General features: G+C 39.2%; 1 protein-coding gene across 1 annotated transcript in view; it reads right to left on the bottom strand.

Moving 5' to 3' along the window:
- Positions 1-16,044, bottom strand: part of LOC147796046 (heparan-alpha-glucosaminide N-acetyltransferase-like) — a 28,074-nt gene extending 12,030 nt beyond the window's left edge. Inside the window, exons 1-5 of the mRNA XM_087129864.1 lie at positions 14,768-16,044; positions 12,658-12,794; positions 8,124-8,248; positions 7,678-7,799; positions 5,635-5,854 (exon numbers count right to left, since the gene is read on the bottom strand). Of these exons, the coding sequence (XP_086985990.1) occupies positions 5,635-5,854; positions 7,678-7,799; positions 8,124-8,248; positions 12,658-12,794; positions 14,768-15,000 (837 nt within the window). The 5' untranslated portion in view covers positions 15,001-16,044. The remainder of the gene's footprint in view (positions 1-5,634; positions 5,855-7,677; positions 7,800-8,123; positions 8,249-12,657; positions 12,795-14,767) is intronic.
- Between the last annotated feature and the right edge of the window lie 816 nt (positions 16,045-16,860).

Below are 16,860 nucleotides of genomic sequence, written 5' to 3'. Positions count from 1 at the left end.
TTGTTAACATCTATATGCATTTATGCATCAAAAATTCACTTCTAATTTAAATAGGGGTATTTTTCTGGCAAATTCAACTGATGTGTCTTCTAAATTCTAAGGATTTCATAAAAGGCATCAATGCACTCTTAATACATGTACTTATATCAAAAGTGTCTTGGCAACATTCTGCAACAACAGCAAAGAATACAAGAATGTTCTTGTACAGGTATGTCATTTTTTTTTTCTCTTCAGTAAAGTGGTTACATTTCTCTTTTGCAACGGTTGTTAATTCAAACTAATAGTTACAGGTGCTGTTCATCTGCAGTCAACTGTGTCCATTTTTAGCTCTAGGATACATGAAATAGTGATCTTCAAATAGCTCTTTTTATACCTGCCATCCACTATTATCTGCTACTGCACAACTTGTTAACTACTTGCTGATCATCCTAGTAGATTTCTTGTAGTTGTTTTTTGTCTGTTATCAACACTGGATGACGTTTGATGTTAAAAATAGTCAAGACTGATTTTCTTTTATCATCCAACATGGCCACTGCTTTGAGGTATGAAATTCTATTGATCCTAGTGATCGGAGTCTTTAACTCTGTACGTTGTGTGTATGAACAAGGCCAAACACTCTTTGCAAATTATGATATTCATCCCAAATTGACAGGATCCCACTTGTCATGCTTGTGGCTTTGCAGTACTTACCACAAATTAACATGGTTAATAATTAAATGAAAATAAAAACCACTCTCGTAAAGTGGAACAAACATGGTAATACTTACCTGCTTCTTCCGAAGAATCAGCATCAACTCCAACCTGACATAACTGTCTTCATCGACATTCACCTTAATCCCGGTCCTAACAACCGTGGATGAACTGAGAAATCTTTCAGTAAGCTAACAGATGATTCCAACCAAATGTAATCAAAAACTCCTGTCAACAACTGTTTAGCCTTCGAAAATCAGCTCAAACTTCTTCACATCTCCATAGTCTACATTCCCTGAAATGAACAGCGTGTTCCGATTTCATGGCAACTGAGGTGGTGGAAGACAACTAATGTTCAATGCACCCATTTGGTTATGCTCTTGGCAAAAAAATTTCAAACGGACTCTCACTAAATCTGACCACAGTCACTATGGATGCGTTCGTGTCAAAGTTACCACTCGTGATGACCAGTATAACCCATCTAGCAGTCCTGAACATCAGCACTTTGTTCCTATAAGCTTCCAACTATTGGTCAAACCAACCTCTTGGTTAAGATCATCATTACTACCTCGTATGTTCCTCACTAATGTCTGATCTCTAAAAAACCAAGATTGATGACCTTGAAGTCACACTTAACTCCTAACGATGTTGATACTGCCAGTATTACTGAAACCTGTATTACATGTAATGACCCAGCATCACCACTGAATGAAAATCCCTAACTGTCAAAGTTAGTCCATTTTTATGTCTTGGAATTTTTTAACCTACGTGTAAATCTGTCTCCGTGCATCCATTATTATTCCTTGTTTTCCCTTTGTGCAAAATCTATGAAACCTGCTATTATACTTCACCATCGTTGATTTTTCATGACTTTTTGTAACAAAATTGCCACGGAGTCTGGGTCCCAATTTTTGGTGAACCCAGAACACATTCAGGTTATCTTTTTGTTCTTTTTGTTCAGTAGGAAAACACACCCCTTTGTACAATGATCATGGTAAACCCAAACCACTGTTCCTTTTCATGCAAATTTGTTTTTGTTGTTATATTGGAAAAAGCCAGTCCAGATGAACGCACATTTTTCTGGGGACGTAAAAAGCTGAGTGTAAGTGTTGAATGAGATCAATTCTTGCATTTGATGAAGAAGGGTATCCATTGGTGTGTTTGACGAGAGAGAGTTGCCACGTGCTGGCTGTGTTGGGTCGCCACCCGAACCAACAGGCAAGTGGGTACGGCTACCGTAGGTAAAGGGTTACCCAACTGAGATACTGAGGCTGTGGGCCAGAGAGTATAATATACGTTACGATACCACTGACACCCTGGTGAACTGACCAGTCTCCACATGGCTTCCACCTGAAGTTTAAGTGCATAATCCCCATGATTACCGTAAGTTTTATATTGTCAATATTGTTGAATTTGTATGAAGTCTGAATGTACTTGAATATGTTTTTATTGTAAGGTGTTTTGCCCTGCAAAAGTATTTAGCCCAGATTCATTGAAAAACAGAACTTTATAAAGAGTTGGCAGTTGATTTGTCATGTCTTGTGTGAATTTCGTTTCAATTTTTGGAAATCGAACAAAACTTATCATTGTATTTTAAAAAAGGACAGAAATTTGTAGAGCTTTCAGTCATTTCAACTTTAGTAGATGATCATTGTTTTCCATGGTGGCAACCCGATGACTCTGAATGAGGTCTGGGTAAACCACTGGCAGTGAAGTCCTGGGCTTGATACTTGAGCTCACGCCACAAAATTGAACAGTTATTCCCTCTTGGAGCTAGCGACCATTGCTACATCCTCGTCGTGCCTGTAGGTGAGCTTTCTCGGCCAGAGACAAAGATCAATTAACAGCCCTACGGGGATTTGTCCCTCAGAACTTTTGGGTTATTGAAAATTTATTGAGACAGAAACAGTGCCCTCGAGCTATCAACTTCTAAACAAGCAGACATATTTTTTGAATGAGTTCACACCATATTGTCACCACGTGCCCTGAAGAAGGTACTCAGTTACTGAAAGCTCAGCAATCACATATTTCACAGCACTGATTTGATATTATATTCTCCTCAATATTCTGATCATGGTGCTACGTAGCCCTTCCATATTTTTCAGAGATAAACCTTGCGATGCCTCGCTCTATTAAATGCCTTGTTACTCAATGCCAGAGAGCGTATGCTGATAAAGACAACAATGCACTGTCGTATTGTGGCATTCTCTCCACAACAAACCTCGACATGCTATTAATGAGGCAAACGCTACATTTTATAAAAATTCAGTTGAACTTTTGAAAAGCAACCCAGTTTGCAGCATCGATACATTCAGGAAATAAGCTGCATGAAACCAAAACTGCGTAGTTTTCCTTGTGCTATGATACATGTACATGTAGGTCCAGTTGCAACAGCTGAAGCCATTAACAACCATTTTGCAAGTATTTGCAATGAGTTACTTCCATTGCAGTCCTCATTGTTTGCCATCGTACTGATCTGCTGAAGCTCCACCTCCAAAAATATATCATAACCAAGTCTTGAAAGCCCTGAGTAGTCTTAATTCAAAGAAGGCTGGTCACCCTGATGGACTACCCGTTTGGCTTATTTAAGAATTTGCAACTGAACGGGCAGATCCCTTGACGCATCTATTCAATTTTGCATTGCCGATGGTATTTTCCCTGATCAATGGAAAACTGCTACAGTTGTCCCAGAACCAAAATAAAAAAAAAATCATCCTTTGATAACCTCTGCCCCATTTCACTTATCCCAGTGTTTGCCTGTATTTTTCAATCCTTTTCAGCAAAATGGCTCCTACAGGATATCACTATCAAGATAGACTCTAAGCAGTACAGTACCAGGAAAGGCTGCTCCACCACACATTACCTCATTGACTTGTTAAACCAGGTCACTATGTTGACTTTGCACAATAGGTTTTACCAAGGCATTCAAGTGTGTTAACCACATTATTGTGATACAAAAGCTTAAAAATCTTGGTGTCAGATTATCGATTGTTCCCATAGTCTGTAGCTTTCTCTCAGGTCAAGCTTAATCAACATACCTTTAGTGTCCCTCAGGGAATAAAATTAGGTCCAATTCTTTTTCTTATGCTTGTCAGCGATGTGTGTAAGAGCTGTTGCAGACAATGAAAATATGTGGATGATCTGACTTTGAAGATATGAAATATGACAAAGAGCCCAAACTTCAAACTTACCTTTATTCTTTCGCTGCAATGGCAATGATGTTTTGCTCAAACCCTCTGAATACCAGTCTATGACAGTTTTTGACAGAGAAATACCCTAGGGTACTCTGTCAATTAACTCAATAACTAGGAATGTGTCACATTTGAAATTATTACATATTAGTATTACCATTCAAAAGGATCTGAAATGGAATTTACATATTCCTGCCATTGTCTCCAGAGACGTATATGTACGAGTCCGCATTTTGTTTAATGGGAGTTGAAAAAAGTTAGTTCTTATTTTTGTTAAAAAAGGTAAATCCTTCGAGCAAAGGCATGTCTGAAAACTGCCAATCTTGGACACTTACATATGATGGTCCACCTGGCAGTCAGAACATACCGGTAACTGTACTTGTCTGAAAATAATAGTCTGCTAAAAGAATTCTGGACCAAGCCCGATCCAGAACATTGGTGGGGTGCCCTTATTGCATGCAGCATTACACCTGAAAAATATCGCACCTTGATGCAAACGCTGGCACTGCATGCTAAAGGAAGTTAAACATGCTTTGTTTTCCCGTTTTCTTAACTACTTCAAAAGAATCGAGATATGGAATATTCAAACTGCCCATGAGTTAATAGTTGAAACAATCCAATCCACCTCCAGCCAGCAGCAGGAATAATCACTTCCAGCCAACTCTTCCAGCCAACTCTTCCAGCCAACTCTTCCAGCCAACTCTTCCAGCCAACTCTTCCAGCCAACTCTTCCAGCCAACTCTTCCAGCCAACTCTTCCAGCCAACTCTTCCAGCCAACTCTTCCACCCAACTCTTCCCCCCAACTCTTCCAGCCAACCCTTCCACCCAACTCTTCCAGCCAACTCTTCCAGCCACCTCTTCCAGCCAACTCTTCCAGCCAACTCTTCCAGCCAACTCTTCCAGCCAACTCTTCCAGCCAACTCTTCCAGCCAACTCTTCCAGCCAACTCTTCCAGCCAACTCTTCCAGCCAACTCTTCCAGCCAACTCTTCCAGCCAACTCTTCCAGCCAACTCTTCCAGCCAACTCTTCCAGCCAACTCTTGCTAGTACATGTAGGCTTTAATCCGGTATTAAAGTCTTTTTTTGCTCAGCTCTTGCTGTTCTCTGAGGGGCAATAAATTGATCCGCCTCGCTGACTTCAAAATGTGCAATCAGAAAGGCCTGTGTACCAGACTAGGGCCTAGGGCAGAGTGAATACCGGCCTGGCTTAATACCAGACTGGGTAAGGTTGGGCCCTTTCCATACCAGATCTAAATGGTCACCGTCCCTAAGCAAGGTAGTAAACTCAAGCCCACTATTGCACCTTGTCTTGTCATACCCAGATGTCATACTGAGCGATACAAGAAATCTACCATTCCATCACTGGCCAGATTTTTAAAATAGTCTGTCTCTTACGTATTAAGCCTTGTAAATTTATGTGCCAATTGACTTATTGTTTCTCCATTCATTTTTTCCTTGTATTTAATCATTATGTGGTATAGGCCTATTTCACTTTTTACATTTTACTGGACTCGCAGGAAAAATGGCTACAAAAACTGTGTTTTATTAAAACAATAACATGCATTGCAAGAGCTTTTGGTATGTGCCATTTTCATTAGACTTAGCTCTTCTGAATTGAAATATGAGAAAAAGTACAATCGTTGGAGTTGGTCTTTAACTAAATCTACCAGTTGTAATTTTGAATGCTTTCAGCCTTTAGGCTGTTTTTAATTCAAATAAAATAAACCATAATAATAATAATAAAAAATATACCTGAAGTCCAAGAAACGTGATGAATATGGAAGGTATTGAACCAAGGATCCCTTCTGGGTCATAATTCACAGTGGTGTGGTACACCTTCTTGCATGTCGGGTGTGGGTAGAGGTGCTTCTCACCCAGGATCCACCTGTCTATGTAGCCTGTGGCACCCCCTGTACAGTTGGTCAAGTTCATGTGGCCATCCACAAGAGGTCCCCCCGGGCCAAAGTAGCCCCTGAAATAGACCCAAAAAGATTACATTTATTATTAAGCTTTACCAATAACCTCTGTGCATTGAGCATGAGATGCATACTGTTGAAAGTTATTTTTCATTCTCTCACACTCATGGGAATTCTCATATCCCCTCAAAAAAATATTCAATATTTCCAATAAACACTCGAAAGTCAGAGTGAAAATACTTAGTAGGTTCACAATATTTTAGCTTTAAAAATCACTTCTGAACTAGTGAGATTTTTTAGCTACAGCAACGGGCTCTGTTGTAAGTTAAGCTTTTCCCATCATCCTATCCCTTCCATGGGTGAGTAACATGTACAGTGTACTCCGGTCTGGCAACAGACCACCTACACAGTGTGAAGCCATTATAAAGTTCAGAAGTGTAACATCATGTAGAGCCAGTGAATGCCACACAAACGAATGGAATACAAGCATGCATGGTTCAAGCACTGGTTCTCGCACTAATGCCTTTTACACACATACTGTGCATGTGACGTGGTCACTTCGGTACTCTATTGTCCTCATCCAAGAAATTTCACAGAAAGTTACTCAAGTGCGCCACATTTTAACCTTTTGCTGCCGGGGAACCCCGTTTTCAGCACCATGGGTTTATACTCAGAGACCAGGTGCCTGAAATGGGACAAAAGAGCTGGTCCGTGTAACAAAAGACTGTACTTGGAACAAAAGACCTGCTGCTGGGAATTGCCATCATTTTTCGGCTTGCAGTTTTTGAAGGTAATCCGTCACAGTTTTAAAACAGTATAGCACTGTTTTAAGCTTAGCGCACCCGCAGATTAGCACCACAGACAAAAGTGCACTGCTGCATGCTAATCAAGCCACGTTTGAAAAGATGCCACTCAAATTCACTGGAGACAAAAGAAATTAGGCAACACCTCACGATTCTGGGCTCTCTTTACAGGGCAACAGGCCTAGCTGAAATATTCAGGAGTCAATGAAGTTTACCTGTCAGCTTAGAGTAGCCACCAAAGAATCATTCATGTGGATGTAAACGTTTATTTTGAACAATTTTGAAAACCGAAAATCTTGAAAATTGCCTGTATGTGTGCACTGCATTTTTAAAAGCACCTGGCAGCATATGGTTCATAATATTAAAATATTATTAATATGTGGCGCAACCGAGCAAGCTTTCGTGAAATCGAATGCCAGTTCATGTACACGTACATGTATACTGTGCAGTTACGGCACAAATTTGTGGCACAAAGCTTATGCATGCTTCAAAGTTATGGTATGTTTCATGAAATCAGCTGCTGGCCTGTATGTCCCACTTTGAACCCATTCAAAAAGAAAGACCCATATGCACACTTGGAGATTACACTTTGAGCATATTTGAAACCCCATTCTTGCACTGGATGAACATGAGAATGGGATTTTCCCAATGAAAAGCATCAACATATGGACATGTTGATAGGCATTTCTGTCGACAATGATTGCCAGACTTACACATAGAGCAAGTGAACATTAATTTTCTCACATGAAATTGTAAGCACTCATGATAAGGAAAATTAAACCATAGGTTTATATACATGTATGATAATACAGAGAGTTTATCTTTACCAATTTTCAATATATTATGAGGCTATTTTGGGATTTGGTTGTCTTAAAATTGTTAGTATCATCCAATCTTTTCATTGTATGTTTTAATATGGCGAACTTTCTACCTTGAGTTTTTATCCAGCTGCACTCTATTTGTAGTTGGGCATTCATAATCAGCAACACTGTTACTGAGTCTCTGGAGAACAGGGTTTTGGATAAGCCTTTTAGTATGGGGACCTAACATACATTGTACTATTGTGCATTGCTTACGTTGGACATCCTGGTACCGGCAGAAAGAAAACAAGACAGACATATAGGACCATCAATGATATTATAACCAGCCATTCATGCCAATAGTCAACCAGATCGCGAAACATCAGACGGTACTGCTTCTGAAAAGAATAATACATGTATAATGTGAGGCATTCCTGCCAAGAAATTCAGTCAAGGAAACTGTAAAGATCAGTCTTCTTTTAATATGGGCAGCAATATGAATAAAGTGAGTTTCTCACAGAAAGCTGTAAGATCCATCATACAGCCATAAGGTTAAGAAGGACTTTGCAAGATTGAGGAAGGCAGTACCCAGCCCATGATTGGGTTGATCAGCATATAACTACTATGAAACTAGTAAAGGCTAATTCATCGGGTGCGAGAAAAAAACAAACAAATCAAACAGACCCTAAGAATGTTATCATGGAAAAGGAACTTAAACTGACTGTGATACGGTAGTCTTCAACCTTTGGTTTGGCAGATACTAAGTGCAGGCTTGCCACAACAAGATATGATATTGCAAATCTCTGCAGGACTCCTGGAACTCGGAAAGTGCTCAGATCTGTTCCACCTGCAAATCAGACAATGAACAAAAAATGAGTCACCAAGGAGAGACTTGGTATAGTGAAGCCACAACATGGGCTCTTTTCTACGAGTTCTATGAGCAAATGGGCCATTTTCTGGAAAATGACGCTGCTGTCACACACTTGACAGTGACTTTTTTCCCAGTACAACGAAACACTTATGATATCTTTTGAAAATAAATTAACAATTATAAAGGAAGGCACATGAATGGAAAATCATGAAAAGAATGAAATGTGGGCTTGGTCAAGGGACCCATCAAAGCTTAACATTTCAAAGTATTACTATAATACAAAATATGTCACCCCTTTTTGAAGGTGGTGTACACCGTTGGTAAAATCCCAAAAATCGGACTACCGTATAATCCTGATCTTACTTGAAAGTACATAACAGTCTCAATCAGACTGTAAAATATTTTCACCCAGAATGCTGTAATTTTCGAGAAAACAAAAAGTTTGTTCTCTTTTTTACGATGATTGGCTGACCATCGTAACAGGGTTAATTTCACTTTGTACACCACATCCTTTTAATAGGCGCCAATTTCTTTTACGCAGTGTTTGCAGATGTTGTGGGAGTCTCCATTATTATAATGAACGGATAAACCGAAAGCAGCTAAAACAATACCGACATTCTTTCACCAAAAGCACTGTGAACTGAAATTATAGATACCCGAGTGTTAGGCGTAAAGTAGAAAATAGATTGGATCAGTGTGAAGTTAAATTTTATTTAAGGAAATGTTTTTTAATGCAAAAACTTTGTGAATCCTAAATCACCCCTAGAGCATAATGGTATCATCTAATATGGCGGCTGTATGTTTTTTAATGCAAAAACTTTGTGAATCCTAAATCAACCCTAGAGCATAATGGTATCATCTAATATGGCGGCTGTACATTTCCAAGTACGATGATTTTCGTTAACATAAAGTACAATTTCTGCATTTTTATTTTTCACAAAGCAACTGACTCAAAACATGAAACAAGCGAGTGGAATGTAAGTTGCAGTGAATATTATACACCATAATCAGGAAACTTGTGAAATTACAACAAAAACCAATGGTGTACACCTACTTTAAAAGACAAGATAAAAACACAGCTGAAGGGAATTACTTTTTTGTGATTTTCTTAGAAATAAACAAAAACATCAAGTCCATCATGCACTACAAAACTTACTCATACTATCTAAGCTTAAAATCACCAATTCAATGTAAAAAATCAGTGTACAATTTAAATGTCTTAGTTTAACACGTAACTACAAATGCACATATTTTTACAGTGACCTGTTCACATCATTTATGAAGAGCAAGAATATGTATTAACATACCCACAGGTATGCTGATTTTGCTCTCCTCGTAATGTTACCCGTACATTTTAATGTCAGTCTTTAGAAAATGAATTCTTCAATTCTGCCCTGTAATTGACAACTTAAATGCCCTTGATGAATATTTCAATGTTGTTCAAAAATGTAAAGGCTGGATGTTATTTCTCCTTTTTCTGCTCATGAAATGTATCAAAATGAAACACCGACTCCACGGGAGCATTCCAGGATCATAACAAACACCTGTTCAAGTTGTTTGGGGTCCATTTAGCATCTATTGGAGTCGCTGATTTCTCAAAGCAGCTGTGGTTATCTTCAAAATAGCAATGGGGAACATCTTCATGTTCAAAGTACATGTACATGTGTGTTGAAAGGCTTTCAGTCCACTAAAGGTTAAATCAGTGGTGTATACGTACATGTAGGTTGTGTGTATACCATACATAAGATTCTGTAACGAAATACATCATGTACATGTATACAGGCCTGCCACTGATGTTGCGACAGCTTGTCAAACTGGTTGCTAGTTAACTTCTATAGGGTACTGTGGCGAAACAGGGTAGCTGCGCAGATTTGTGTTTATAGTCTGGGTCATTGATAATTCAGGCACATCTAAATCATGCATTAAATATGCGCACGGCAACCAATTAGGTCTGGGCGCTGGCTGCATGGGTTGCCGGGACTTCAAAAGATAACAGCGTGCTAACCAGAGCTCTGTGGAGTTGTGTTGTGTTCTGAGTTTCGAGCTTCAATCTGACGTACGATCGCTGGTGGTTGGGGATCTACCTCAAGTATACCTGGTGCGACCGGTTAGTGTGGTGCTTGTTCTCAGTTGCCGGAGCTGCCGATTATATCAGATCTCTTTGAAGATTGGGAGATTTTATTTAAGAAGTGGTAGATTATAGGGTTAGGGAACCAGTGTGAACCAGTTAATTGAGGAATTAGCGGAGTTTAGACTAGAAAGATTGTGTGCCGTTGTTCCATGCTTGCTGGCATAGCGACGGTTGGTTGCGGTCCTGGTCTGGGAGCTTGCTTTCCTCGTTGAGGTTTACTGGGTGCAGGCTTCCGTTAGAGTCTGGTGAGGACTATTATAATTGCCTTCTAAATCAACTTACTTGTGTTATTTCGTAATAACTTGAAGTGGGTGAGGGTTATTTAATTCACCTTGAACCTTGTAGTTTGGGAATTGTGTTGCTTCGTAAGGCATGAAAAGATTTTTGTTATATAAGTCTACCCTGTTGTGTTGTATAATTGCAAAGATTGTTTTTGCTTGTGTGGTCAAGACTTATCGGTTATAAGCTAATTATTTATTTAGACTTGAGGGTTACCTGGTTATTTTGAGGGTTACCCTGATCACTGTGAGGGTTCCCTGGTTATTGTGAGGGTTACCCTGATTGCTGTGAGGTTTACCCTGATCACTGTGAGGGTTACCCTGGTGTAGATTAAGGATAAGGTTGATTAATCACGTTCGTGGTGCAGTTGACCACGTAGGACTTCCTCCCCGTGAGTAATTTTGTACATAATTAATTGCTGTTGTATATAAAGGATAACTGAGCACTGACATTGAACAAACCAATCATATAATTGCCTTAAAAATCACTGGTCACCATGAGATTTAGTTCAGTCCTGTATCACTTATTGACATTTATTGTAATCTTTATTGACATCGGAAACAATAACTTAATCACAGAGCAGCGGTAAACTTCCACCAAACGAACAGCCCCTAAGACATAGTCCACCGTTCGTTAACTGATATCCCCCTTTGCGTTTGGATAGCCGCTCATTAATGCGTAAGGTTAAATAAATATATTTGTGGGGTTAGGCCAGGTCAATTCTATCTCCGATCAGGCCAGTCTGCTAGTCCGCCACAAAAAGGTGTCAGTTGTCCCGCCACAGTACTGTGTAGGGACTGGAAAGCAGGCCCACAAACATAATCGAAGCAAGTACAGACTGGTGCATGGCACACATCATGTAGGTGAATGTCTGTATGCACCAGAGCAAGTCACACCAGTCAGTTTTGCTAATCAGGCCCCACACGACAATATGAAGAAAAACTAAAGTAATATTTTGATTAATGTAAAGCATGGGGGTGACCCTTAATCCAAGGTCACTCACCCTCCCAAATTTTATATTGATTTCTCATCAATGTCAAAGATCAGAGACTTTCTTCCCAAGGAGTCCAAATCCGTATATTGTGTCCCCTGCATTTGTGTATTATGATATATTTACACAAATGTACATGTATTAAAGAACACCGCAAATATTTTGAAAAAATTCAGGTGACATTAGGTTAATTTTCCAAAGACTAACCCAGTATCCCCCATCATTGAAAAAGATGGGTTGGGTGCCCCTTGTTGGCTACCATGCTTTAAGCCTTTCCAAAGACACTATGTTTGTATACAGTCAGAGCATGCATCATCTGCAATCCATGTGCAAGAAAGCATATGTACATGTACATGACATTGTAGAAACAAAAATGGTGTACTGATCAAAACATGCTCTCTTCTTTACCATGTTTACGCAGTAGTGTTACAGCCAATGACTGTTGAAACATGCTCGACGCAAGGTAAACACAAAATGCTGTCATAACACAACATAAACTGTTACTTTTGCAACCCTCAAAAAAAAAATCGAACATTGAACTATGTCAATGCTCTAATGTATTTCTTGAAATAACTGTAGGGTACATCAAGCAAATCCTCTGAAAGCAAACGTGCAATTTCCCTCAATCTAGAGACTTGGCTGATTCAGTAATACTGTATCCTGTATGTTAGGTCTTAGCTGTCTCATGACCAGTCTTTTTCAAACATGGCACGTATGTAAAGAAATACCGGTACATGTACATTATGAGTACATCTACATGTATGCTGTGAAACATCAATTCAATCCAACAAAAACTGTTGTTAAGATCACTTACGGCTCTCATCTTCCTGCATGTTAGCTGCTACCAGTGCTCTGAGCACATATAGTGTATTAATGGGAAAGGAAACACTATGATCTGTCCTCTTGCAATGTTACAGTTTCATAATTGCTCAAAATGAGCCAATCTATTCAAGATGACTGCTACAAATACCTGAATACACTCACCATCTAGCATGATGCCTAAGCCAAATAAGATGAGGCTCCGTCGTATAATCTTCTTCAAAATGGTCCATTGAGATACATTGTGTCTGATCATGCTACTGAAGGACAGTGACATTGACGTGCCCATAATAAATACAAACCTAGAACAGAAACAGAACTACAGTGTGAAAGCATGGAAAGTGTGAGGAATGTAATGTGGATTTCAGTTACATGCACATCATCCTGTGAGGCATTTTCGTAGGGAACTTGCCTGAAATTGCAGGAACCCTTGTTTACCTCCTTATTTGCCCTCCATCTTTATCTTAGGAGAAGTTTGGATGATTTAGATTGAACACAAGATAGACATCCAAGCATGTGACTTGGAGGTCTGCAAACAAGGGAAATTCCAAATTACATAAGACTTTGTATATTCAGGGTTTTTTGTTTGTTTTTTAATATACAACATACATGTACATGTAACTGGGAAGTATAAAGGTGCACATTTGTCGCACCTATTTCCCCATGCCATTTTGTCGTGTCTGTTAGGAGGAAACCACTAAAGTCCTCCAAATGTTGCGTAGGAAACCAAAGGCACATTTATAGCAAAGTTGATTTAGAAGACTCTGGGAAGGCTGGGGTTACATGATCAGTACTGGCCTGCGTAACATAAGTAAAAAGAAACACTTCCAGTCAAAAAAGTTATACACGGACGGCACAATTCATGACTATCAGGAAGTCCTTTGGGTCTAGCCAAAACTTCAAAGGTTATGAAGTAGCCAGGGAAAAGGAATGTCAAGCAGAATCTGTATGGTACAGCACAGCCACACGGAAGACTAGTCAAAGGTTGTGCAATCTTTCTTCCTGCACATTATACTAATGATCTATCGGTGTGTAGGAAATCAATTTCATCAACAGCACTCACAACATGTCTTGCACTTTGACATTTGGTGTATACTACATTTCTTAGTGGCTTATGGCAGCAATCAAAGGCATGATGTTTTTGTATTGGCTAGAAAACAAAATGTGTAATCTTTTCCTTGCATGATTAACTTATTTGATCTCGTCTTTTGAGAGTGCCAGGCCCTTTTCTCCCAAAATGAAAGATATAATTGTGTAAGGCATACAATGTACAAAACTGTAGGTGTATTTCATCAATTTCATGAATTTCCTTACAAAATAAAAAAAATCTACGCTAGCTGGTTTACAGAGCTGAACTTGATCATAAATTTTCATTGTAACTTTCACAATTTCTCTTGAATTGTTTGTCCTGTCTACTTGTCATTTTACCTCTGAGACAGATTCTGCTAGCATCGAAACATCAGGCCCTCCATAGTTTTTTATTTGTATTTTAGGTCACTGTAGTCAGGATGCACTTTGCAGCAGTTTTGTATTACATATCTCTGTTACTATATCCCTTTGTGATGATCCTCCTTGCTGTCCTGTAAGTTTGTCCTTTTTGTTTGGGATTTATTCCTGTTTCCTGGTTTTATTGCAGCATTGTCATCTTGTCTGTTTTTTGTCCTAATGATATATTCTCCCCTCTCTACAGGTAATTGCAGCGTCTTCTTTGTTTCGTCTACTAATGACACTACTATTCTCTCCTTCCCTGCAGGTAATTGCAATGTTGTCATCTTCTCTGTTGTATATAATACTGATATTATTCTTTCCCTCTCTACAGGTATGAACAACCCCATGTTTATTTTCACAGCTCCATAAAATGAGAGAGAACGCCCTCCACTACACCCACCACCAGGATAATTACAGGTTCTTTGCCTTGTCACGTCTTATTCCCACAGGTTTACAACTCTCATCCACCCCATGCTTAGGTACCCTCTCTCCTCACCTGCAGAAAAGATGGAATCAAGTTCTCCATGGTGCCTCTATCCAATTACTCAATATTCTTTCTCAACAGTATCAAATCACAATTCAGAACCACCATCAGGACATAGCCCATCTCGATTCAGAACTTAGATCTGTCTTGATACTATGAATAGTAACCTGTGCATCGAAATGGAAAGAGGCCTCACTAATCTTGAGTTTGTTCTTCATGTCAGGAGGAAGAAGATAGGTGGCATTTTGGCCAAACAACAACATAGGCATAGATGTTTCAGGTATCCTAAGCTCCAGCCCTTACCATCCACCACCTCCAAAACTGTGGTCAACCTTTCTTCTTCGTCTATAACTGATGCTGAACACTAACTTCTCTCCAAGGGTCTGAAGTTCTGTCCCACTTCCCCCACAGTGAACCAGGTAGAACTCTGTCAAGATCTCACTGAATACTTCCGCAGGACACGAATTTGAGAATTTTTCTTTGACTCTGCTCTGTGCGACACAGAGCCCTTCCATGTCAAAAGCATCTGACCCCATACAAGCATGCTCACAACAGAATCAGCAGGTATTCTGGGGCAATGCTCACAAGTTCTCCATGTTCTCAAAGTTCTCTATGGCCTGATCCTGCTAAGCAAAACACAACTTATCTGCCCAGGTTCTAAGTACATGTATTAACAATGATCACAAACATCAAAGCTATCTCACAATGGGCAGCTTATTTTTTTTTTTTTTGGAGGGGGCTATGGGTAGAATCCTTTGGCTGGGATGTACTTGGCCACAACAAGGCAGGTCTCACTGAAAGAGAATCCATTGTTAAGGGCCAAGGATTAAAAGGCTCACAGGTCGAGACATAGCTTCAGCGAGGACCAGTTCTTCAATGACTAGCTCACGTCCACCATTTTGTTGTGATCCCTAATCAAGCAATGCTGCCTGAAGGATGATGGGTTCATACATGTCATTGCAGCTGTATGGAAAAAGGAGAGGTACATGTACATGTATTTCCCTAAGAGCTTTCAAAATCCACTGATGGGTTCAACTGATTTTGCAGCACTGAAAAAGGCACATGTACATATCTAAGCCACTATTACTCCATGAGGGGATCCAAACAGATGCTATTTGAAAACTCAAGTTTAACAAGCATGCCATTGGTTTCACGTACAGAGGAGTCAGGCATGCAACTTGGACTTTGACAAAAAAAAACAAGGAAATTCCAATCTTTACAAGACTTTGTACAGTGTTTTTCATTATTAATGGCATAAGTGATAAGTGAAAAATGAGGAAATCAGCTGATCCCAGGAAAAGTTGCATGCCTGAAGAGTTTGTTTGAGGACTTGCATACACTTGCAGGAAAGTTCCTAGCACAAATGAATCGGGAGCTGGAGTTTAGGAATGCTTCTCCAAGTATACATAGATTGTAACATTGGTGGATACTTCTTTAGATTAAACATGAGATGTTGCAGAAGTGCCCTCTCTTTCACACACAGACCCTAAAGCCGAACCACTGCCTTTTGTGGCAGCAAAATTCCTAATTACATGTACATGGGAGATATGGTTGGTACAGAATTGAGCTCTCACCGACTACTGCACGCAAAGAAGGACTTACCATGGGAAGACCAAATCTGCAACAGTTAAACCTGAAAAGTGATAAAACAAAATCAATGAACAAATTTTGCAAACCTCTGAACTCTGAATCAAGTCACTCAGGATATCTTTGAGGACCTAGAAAATGACACGTTCTGTAGGAACTCACACTACTAAAAAAAACTAAATGTAACTAACCAAGGATCATTGAAGGAAAATGCTGCAAGCAACTGAATAGAAACAAAAGACACGAACTTCTAAATTTAAAAAAAAAACGGACAACAAAGAATTTATTACAGAAATATCACAAAAAAACAAAGACTTGAAAATGAAAGAAATTACTTAAAGAAATTACAATTAAACTAGAAATGTGTTTGTGGACAAACACAGCTGCTTTCATTTGAAACCAGTGATGAACGCCTTACAAGATTAATGACAAGAACACATACATGTAGATGATATATTGCAAACATTTAATGTCACGTGGATTGTCACTTGACCTGTCACACGAAGAAGAAATCATCTTATGATGTTAATTTTCATCTGAAGCACATCTATTTCTAGCCATGTGCCAAGTTTCAACTGAATCGGACTCGTACTTCATACAAGTACTTCATACTTCTTACAAAATATTAAAGAAAAATTGCGTTTGTGCTTTAGGGCATTTTACTATTGTAATTTATATAAAACCAGTTAAGGTTTTTTTGCCATAAAGATTTCCAGACATACTTAAGAAGAACATAGAAACACATTGAAAATATCAGGATCTTGTGAATGCTGAAAACTTTGCATAATGCTTCCAACGTATGTATTCAT

The sequence above is a fragment of the Acanthaster planci genome, linkage group LG19, assembly GCF_054643075.1.
Source record: "Acanthaster planci isolate LZ-2023a linkage group LG19, COTS_SCS, whole genome shotgun sequence".
NCBI lineage: Eukaryota > Metazoa > Echinodermata > Asteroidea > Valvatida > Acanthasteridae > Acanthaster > Acanthaster planci.
Note: the sequence above shows the minus strand (reverse complement) of the source record. Positions and strands in the feature narration are given on the sequence as shown.